The sequence below is a fragment of the Anopheles ziemanni genome, chromosome X (assembly GCF_943734765.1).
Source record: "Anopheles ziemanni chromosome X, idAnoZiCoDA_A2_x.2, whole genome shotgun sequence".
Classification (NCBI taxonomy): Eukaryota; Metazoa; Arthropoda; class Insecta; order Diptera; family Culicidae; genus Anopheles; species Anopheles ziemanni.
In genome coordinates, this window is record NC_080707.1 from 11,225,643 (window position 1) to 11,233,993 (window position 8,351).

At 45.4% G+C, this 8,351-nt stretch overlaps 2 protein-coding genes across 2 annotated transcripts; both read left to right on the forward strand.

Moving 5' to 3' along the window:
* The first annotated feature begins 109 nt into the window (after nucleotides 1–109).
* LOC131291306 (putative mediator of RNA polymerase II transcription subunit 26) lies at nucleotides 110–3,650 on the forward strand. The gene is made up of 5 exons (XM_058320504.1): nucleotides 110–167; nucleotides 2,376–2,509; nucleotides 2,625–2,846; nucleotides 3,226–3,324; nucleotides 3,396–3,650. Exons 1-5 carry the CDS (start codon nucleotides 110–112, stop codon nucleotides 3,648–3,650), a joined length of 768 nt encoding a protein of 255 aa, XP_058176487.1.
* Nucleotides 3,651–5,654: 2,004 nt separating this feature from the next.
* On the forward strand, nucleotides 5,655–7,788 carry LOC131291304 (DNA damage-regulated autophagy modulator protein 1). The gene is made up of 4 exons (XM_058320502.1): nucleotides 5,655–6,130; nucleotides 6,219–6,340; nucleotides 6,879–7,399; nucleotides 7,494–7,788. Exons 1-4 carry the CDS (start codon nucleotides 6,066–6,068, stop codon nucleotides 7,569–7,571), a joined length of 786 nt encoding a protein of 261 aa, XP_058176485.1. The 5' UTR covers nucleotides 5,655–6,065; the 3' UTR covers nucleotides 7,572–7,788.
* Nucleotides 7,789–8,351: the final 563 nt, after the last annotated feature.

The following is an 8,351-nucleotide window of genomic DNA, read 5'->3' on the forward strand; positions in this document are numbered from 1 at the left end:
AGTTCAACAAAGGAGCCTTTACTGACCCCTAACTACCAGAGCCTCGAATTCCAGCTGCGGAGGGGCTGGACTTCAGTATTTTGTGTCGATTTACAACTGGAACCGAGTCATGCTATCGCCCGCAAACCTGGATGAAATTAAGGAACGCATTAGCAAAAATGAAGAGAGTAAGTTCTTTTGGATTTTAATGTCTTATTCATGCATGAATTTATTTTTTTCGTTTTGTATGCAAAGTAGTTTATTTCTCTTGTATGATAGTCCCTCTTTTATCAGTTTGTTTGTAATCAACAGTATATTATATTGAATAGATCATTTTCAATAGCTCTAGCTAACTGCATAGAGTTTCATCTACAGAACATTGTACCTTGTTGTCGTTACATGAATCCATTAATTCTTCAGTTGTCGGATCAGTAATAAAAGTCCTCCAAGCGTAGACAGAGTATGCCTAACTAACTCTTTCACAGACTGCGAAAAATGTTACAAAACCGAAACCATTACGAGTCGCAATTCACAGCAGGACAAGTGATGAGTAAATTGCCCAACTTTGTGACCCGATTTTGGGGACTTCCAAGCTCCAACCCAAACATAGGCTCCATTTATCCGTCGTGGTGTCTGCTGTCTAGCGCGGTAGATTGAGCTGATGTGAACGATGATGTACGGATTGTTTGCACAGAGCAAGTTGGTCTTAACCAGAAGGCGCCTCAGACCAGTGGCATTTTGTGTTAAGCATTAGCGTTTTGTCATTGATCCAACAAACAACAACTCCCTTTCCCCATTTCCCAGCGTCGGTGGATGGGAATAAGGTAAAAGGTGAGGGGTGGAGTGCAACCACTAGAAATAAGGAAATATACTGCACAACATTGAGCTTAAAACAGGTCCCACACACGCCCGGTTACTCGCTGTCGCGTGCTGTAGACTGTGACTGCCGGAATGTTGCTTGTTTATACGGTCTAGCGTTTCCTACCTCCCGAAACTACAGACCTGCCTGTCGACCGCAGGGTTATGGATAGGGTAAAAAGTTAACCGCAGGGGAACAATCGTACTCCTGTTCTGGGCTTCCCATACTCCAGGATCCAAAAACAGGACTCCTTTCGGTTTTTGTTTCGGTAATAAACTATTACTAGGCCTATTCGTTGCTGCGTCTCTAGTTCTGGGACCATCCCTGTCAAATAGATTGTTTTTTCGTTCTCTATTGCCGATGGCAAGCGAAGGGATTAGGGGTTTTGCTTTGCCGACAGGAGGTTAGGTTAGGAGGGTGGTATCCAAAATAAGGTTAGGAGGTCAACATGACGTGGAAGAAAGTTGGTGTGGCAAGGGTGTTGGGCACTGGAGTGGGTGTAGCGTTTCTGCTGGAGGTTCGGGGGACTCCTGTGTCATACGGCAACCACCGATGTGAAGCGCCACTTTCGCGCTACATGTACATCCTGATAAGAGTAACAGAAGAGATGTTTCTTCGAGGGCGTTGAAAGACAAGAAGAACCACCTCAGTAAATGTTTGCAGGGTCTTTTTGAAAAGTCTGTAGAAGTATAAGCGCAACCTCATCCACCATAGAGTGGGGGAGGTAGGTAGGTTGGGGAGGGTTGAATTTAGGCCGTCGGTGTCATCGAACTGGGTTACTATCATCGCGATTGCTATAGGTCAATGACAATCGATAGGCCATTTTGTGCTCTCTGCAAGACGCCTGGACTAGCGATTCTTTTTTGAGCGCTCTAAATATTGCCTGTGTACTAAATACTATGGAAATTTTGATTTGGTATTTACCTACCAAAAGCTAGGTTCGTTTACTTTATTTATTTATTCAGGATTAAATACTACGAAAAACATTGGCCATGGTTCACAGGATGTTTCAAAGGTGTACACATATTAAGCTAGTCGTGGAATCATTCGTTAAACTCCCCTAAATCCGATAGATGAAACAATTTTAGTCTCGGATGGCATTATGTTAACTTAAAATTAATCCATTGAATGTTACGAAAACTTTTCCGACATTCTCATCTAAATATAGGAAATGTATGTGAAATATACACATAAAACACAAGGAGTTCTAAGACTCCCTACCTCTCTGAACTATGTCCTATCAAAAAATCTATCTAGATAATTTGCCCGTTACTACGATCTTTTTACGTGGCTTCTTGGTTTCCTGTTTATAAGGTTCCATGCAAAAAAACAAATCGAACCCGAAACGGTTGCCTTGCCGAGAATCGTCGATACATGGCCTTCGGCCGCTTCCTACGACTCATTAGACAAAGTTAGCTTTGTGATAGTAATCACATGAACTGTAGCTAAAAAAAAACGATGGGAAAAGGTTACTTATTATCGGAAGAATCAGAGCCATTAGTGGTTATCGTACACTGTCCTTCTTTCGCGTTCGCAGAAATCAACGTCCTGCAGGCAATCAACAACGTGCTGAAGGAGCGCCACGAAATCGAATCGAACTACAAAAACCTGGCGCACAAGTTCAAGGAAATGCAGGACGAGGAGGCGCTCCGCCGGGCGAAGGTATGTAGTGTATGTGATTTCCTGATACTCCAACCCCGCTGGGCCCGGGCTTCCCGGTGTTGCCTTTCGCTGGAGCAAAGGTTTTGGTAAAGTTTGTGGTACTTTCGATCTGGATTTTGCACAGTTCGATGAGGCGCGCAAGAAGCAATTGGCGGAGCTGCAGGCGAAGGGAGAGGCACTCTGCCGGGAGAAGGCGAAGTTGCAGCACCAGATCGAGCACGTTACCTGGCACCTGGAGGGATGCCGGCGACGTCGACCCTGCCTAGCACGGCTGCCCGAGAACTGTCCGCTGAAGGGTGATGCACCGAGCTGCCTGCCCCACTCACCGGAGAAGCTGAAAATAATGGTAAGCTGGTTGTTATCCTGCCGATGATTTGATCCCAGACTAAACGGCATTCATCAGTGGAATGTAATAACTGTAATTCTTTAGGCGTGGATTAGACATCTGGGTATTATTTTATGGTATGCATATCTGGAAATTTGGATCTGATCCAAAGTATCCCACAAAGGACATGTTCCTTCTTATCGTGAATGGGGAGATGTTTGGGGACCTTCAAAACATTCATTCAACTTCAAGGAGTTGCATTATCGAGTTCGCCTCAAAGAGCTCCCAAACACTAAGCTCCAAAAGACTATACTAAAAAGGATACCTAAAAGAGATACCTGGCGCGATTGTTCTGAAGTCCATCTGATTGGCATGCCTGGTTGTCCTTTCCACTTTTCAGGCGAACATGAAAAGCACTGCGGACCATCTCGTGCGCGGTATCATGGATCTGAGGAAGAAAATCCACATTGTTCAAGACAAGCTGGAGCACGAAGTCGCCGTAAGTAACCCTGGTGATGTACGTAGATCGTCGATTCGATGATATAAGACTTCCATCTCTTATCTGCGCAGCGCAAGAAGGAAATGGAGAAGAAGCTGGCGGAGCTGCGTAAGGAGATCTGTCGCCACAACAAGTGCATGCAGCAGCAGCAGCAGCATCAGCAGCATCAGCAACACCATCACCATCATCAGCAGCACGGGCATCACCATCATCACCACCACCATCACACGGTGCCGGGTGGTGGAGGTGGCGGGGGCGGCGGGGGTGGTGGCCACGGGACCACTTCGCTGCCACCGATCGCGAAGAACTGCATCGCGACCAAATAGCAGCGAGTGAATTCCGAAAGCGTTAAAACCGACCGACACCAGTGTCCGCACCGGAAGTACGTCAAGCTGCCGAGAGCCACCTCCACCACGATTTCTTGAGCGCCTAGCCGTAGGGCTCTAGCTTCGTTTGCGCGTTAAAAAGGGAGATTTCGGGTTCGGTTCCGTCTTCAATTCCCTTTGGCGGCGCCTCTGGTTCTTACATTTGTTTGCTGCTCGTTGCACCATCGTTGAAAATGCTTCTCGGAATTCACAACTCATGCATATATCAAGTATGTTGATATTTAGTTTATAACTGCGAACCTTCGGTGAAATCCTTCGCTGGTTTCCGCAGCAAGAGCAAGAGACGTTGTTTGTTGTTCATTATTACATTGGCTTTAGCTTTAGCAAGATAAGTGTTTTTCATTTCATTTTTTCGCTAACGTTCAAAGGATATTAAAGTTTAAACTGTTCATCTACATTAAGCTTCAAGAGAGTATATTCATGATTGATATTGAAACTAACATGTTAAATATAGTGGCTGATTGCCGTAAGCAATCCTACTGGTAACGATTATTAAAATGCATGAAATGCAATTGCTACACCCCACAAGGATGGATAAACAGATCATGAAAACGCTAAGTCATGAATCGTACTATTATTCGTTCATGCTACACATTGGGGATCATCTCCTTACTGTAGTCGTATAGTTCTTCTAGAGGCTTTACTAGCGGATTCATCAATCGCTTTCTTGGGAGGTGTTGGATGAGAGCTCGGTATCCTCGGTAGCTTCGCACATCTTACTGTTTCCATGTTTCAACATTATTTAAAGTACCATTTTTATTCGGTAGCTGATATTACTTTTATCAATCTATGTACCTATTCACGATTCGGAGTATGTAAATAAAAGGTAATACAATTTGCCGATATTATAAGGTGTTTGATAATTTTATCCGATTTACCTTTTCCCCAAAATTCAATGTAAAATATTGTATTCGGTTCCATTCAAAATTCAATGTAAAATATTGTATATGGCTTACCAATTGCCCCGACTGCTATTATAATATACAATACTCTGGTGAATATTTAACATAATGTTAACACAAAGAATTAGTTTAGTTTTGCGTGCAATTGTGACCGGAAGGAGATGTAACGACCTTCTCCCTGGACATGCGACTTAATCAATTAACACATAAGGTCGCTAACCAATGAGCAAATATTCGAAAAATATAAAACAAACTAACAAAACATAACAAATAACATTCGATTTATTCTATTTCATAACAATTGAGGTTTAGCTGCAGCATGCTTTCGTACCACGTGCTCAAATTTAAATTATATCGTTGAGTTGGCAGTCACGTTCTTTCAGTTTTTTTGTTTCAGCTTTCGTGTGCTTTCTAATTTGGAATTCGTGTGACTCAGTTTGAATAGAGCATTTGACTTGAGGAAGACAGATTAACCTTTATAGGGTTAGGGTGGAAGATATGAAGACGCAATTGCAGCATTCCATTTTTTACAAAAAAATCGAACTGTTGATTCGTTGATGTTTTGTTCCTAGAGTACGTCTACAGGACTAACGCTGTCAGTTACACACTCCGTCAACGTGAAGCTGTCAGCAATATGGTTGTAAACACAAAATCGCTTTTTCCTGTGTGATTAATTGATGCACTGAATTTAATTGAGCCAAAATCTACCGAAAAAAATATCTGAAATCTCGTTGGGAGCCGGTGGCATTGCTTTTCACGCGTTGAGAGTCACATTTTCCGAATCAATCATCAAGCACCGTGGTATCTATATACCTTGGCATACAGCGCCTTTGTATCGCAGCTGTCATTGCGGCTGTTCGCATTTGGCGCAGCAGCTGTTGCGAGGAATTTCCTTTTCCATTAGTTTCTCCCTGTGGCTAAACGGTGTTTACCAAAACAAACGGTACGAAGGATTGTGAAGTGCGCCGGACCTGCCGTACGCCTGTCGATAAGCAAATATCCTGAGGAAGCGGAGTGCATTTCATAGCCGCTTTCTGGTGGAGGTATCGCTAAATTCGCTTAGTCACCAGCGTTTGTAGTGTGCGGATAGTGGACGCTGCTGGCCGGCAGAAATCGACAGCTTTAGATAAACATTAAGCAGTGTTGAAGTGCTGCCCTGAAATGTGATTCCCCGCGGGCACGAGATGCGGCAGTAATTTCATCTGCACGAGTATTCCAGCGGCGATGAGTCATCCTGCGCCGCAGCTTTATCCCGTCAGTCCACCCGAATGCACACGAAATACCGCAGTTTGCTAAGGACAGGCTACAACTGCGCAGCGTAGTAGCACGGGCCAACGTAGCGGCCTTGCGAGGTTACTTTTTCTTTGGTTGAGTTTCGATTTGTTTTCGGTTTCCCCGCTCTACTGTTTTGTTTCCACCATCGCCACGAGCGCACACACATCGAGCACGCACCATGTCGAACCTGTATTTGCTTCCCATCTCGGTGTTTCTCCTGTTCAACTTTACTTTTATCGGAACGTAAGTTACGCAGCGATCGCACCGTGGTTTGAGGGGCAATTTGCAACTGGTATTGATTTGATTTGGTTCTTTTTTGTCTCCCCCGCAGCTACATTGCCGCAGTGCTGCAGGGCCATGTCGTACCGACCGTGCCATACATCAGCGACGCGGCCACCTACTCCCCCGAAAGCTGCGTCTTTGGCCAGTTTATCAACATAGGATGTGTACTGCGTAAGTCGAATCGGGCACCGTGCACTACACGTGCGAATGACTAATCGAAAATGGCACATTACTCAACAATCGTGGCCAAATAGAACTGAACACACATATGTACAAGCTGATACGATTCGCTTCACTGACTCCCGAGCAACAATTCATTAGAAAGCCAGATAGAACAGCCTGTAAATTTTGAGTTCTGTTGCATCATGGATCGTTGGATTACATTGATAAGGAAAATAATCAAAAACATACCCATTATCAAGGCTAGTACGTGTGTTAGTTAGGAATTACGAAAGCTTTTCGGTTTGCCCGTATGGAATGCACATTGAATACTGGGAGGCATCGCATGAAACATAGACGAAGAGAAGGAAAAGTCTAAAGGATTCCTAAAGTCCATCAATTATTTTTCGTTTTAAATTTTTCATAAATAATTTATTTTTGTCGCTAGAGTTGAACTGTGATTTCGATAAGTTTTTCGCTTGATGATTAATTTATGTATCGAATAGTTAAAATTTAAATTAATCCTGTATGCTCCCTTTTTCCATTGCAGTTGGTATCACGATCTACGTGCGATATCGACAGATACAGGAAATATCCTACCGGCACAGTGACGTGCGTCAGGCACTTGGTCGCTGCAGCGGGGCTGCCTTCTGGATTGGCATCGGTTCCTGCCTCGGCATCAGCATCGTCGGCAACTTCCAGGAAACGAATGTGCGCATCGTCCACTATGTTGGCGCGTTTTTGAGCTTCGGGCTCGGCACGGTGTACTTCTGGATTCAGTCGTACATATCCTACTATATCCAGCCGTACATGGGCTCGATGCAGAAGGCGAACCTGCGCCTGGTGCTGTCGGTGATCTGCACCATTTTCTTCATCATGGTCGCCGTAACGGGCGTCATTTCGCACGTGCTGTTCAACGGAACCGATCCGCGCAAGTGGTACCCGTCGGACGGCGGCTGGGAGTACCACGTGGCCAGCTCGATCTCGGAGTGGATCGTTGCCACCACCTTCTGCTTCTACGTGCTCACGTTTACCGACGAATTTCGTACGATGCGCTTCGACCATCCGCCGGTAAGTCTTTACCTTTACCTACCGACTAGTTATCAGTGTTCTGTGTTATCGTTCGATTTTGTCCTCTACTAACGGCCTTCTTTGCCTCATACAGCTCATACTGCTCGAAATCGAATCATCACGCTCGTACGAACCGATCATCAACGAGCCGTCGGTTGCTGTTATCTCGTGATTTGAATCGCCTTGCGATGGATATGGTGACGGTGACAAAAGGCAAGATACTGACAACGAGCAACCCATAGCACCATTACGTAGCAGCATTAGCAGCAGCAGCATCAGCAGCAGCAACAGCGAAAGGCAACAAGAACTCGACGGCCCCCAGCGGAAGCGAACGCTCAGTGAAACTGATCTCAACTCTCACCGGCCACCGGGGGGCAGTGTCGTGCCGACCGCGTCCTTGGCCCGATCGCGACCGACCGGACGTCCCGGAGTCATCGCCGGCCCTCCGGTGGTTCTGTTGCGTGCACTCACGGAACCGCGTGTCCAGCAGCGACCGACCGAGAACGTGTCCAGACAGCGTTCCGATGGCCAGAAGTTGGCCTCCCTGTCGCTCTCGCTGATGCTCGTTGCCCTGCTGGAGGCGTTGCACTCACTGACCGCCTACCTTAGTGACAGCTTGCGCCAAAGCTACATCTGATCCCGCCATTTTTCCCCGCATATCATATTCGGTGCGTTTCTATTCTCGTCCATTTCGGACGAGCCGTTTGTTTTCTTTTCCCCCCTTTCTGGAGACAAATTCTATTTATCGGGTCAGATTATTTAAGGCTTTATTTCCTATAGGTATATATCATTGCACTTTACACCGATCGGTTATCGATCATTTCTTTTTCGGTACCTTTCGTTTACTTTCTTAGGAATTAAAACTAATCTTCTAGGTGGAAGAAAAAAAAGACACACAAACATACCCTTACATCGCGTGATAGGAAGGTAAAAGTAGTTGCCCGGAATGGAT

Bases quoted from the DNA above. Each gene is read 5' to 3' on its own strand.
- LOC131291304 (XM_058320502.1), top strand. From the start codon at position 6,066: ATGTCGAACCTGTATTTGCTTCCCATCTCGGTGTTTCTCCTGTTCAAC. The intron at 6,341-6,878 runs GTAAGTCGAATC...TTTCCATTGCAG, and splicing joins CAACATAGGATGTGTACTGC to TTGGTATCACGATCTACGTG. The intron at 7,400-7,493 runs GTAAGTCTTTAC...TGCCTCATACAG, and splicing joins TGCGCTTCGACCATCCGCCG to CTCATACTGCTCGAAATCGA.
- LOC131291306 (XM_058320504.1), top strand. From the start codon at position 110: ATGCTATCGCCCGCAAACCTGGATGAAATTAAGGAACGCATTAGCAAA. The intron at 168-2,375 runs GTAAGTTCTTTT...TCGCGTTCGCAG, and splicing joins CATTAGCAAAAATGAAGAGA to AAATCAACGTCCTGCAGGCA. The intron at 2,510-2,624 runs GTATGTGATTTC...GATTTTGCACAG, and splicing joins GCCGGGCGAAGGTATGTAGT to TTCGATGAGGCGCGCAAGAA.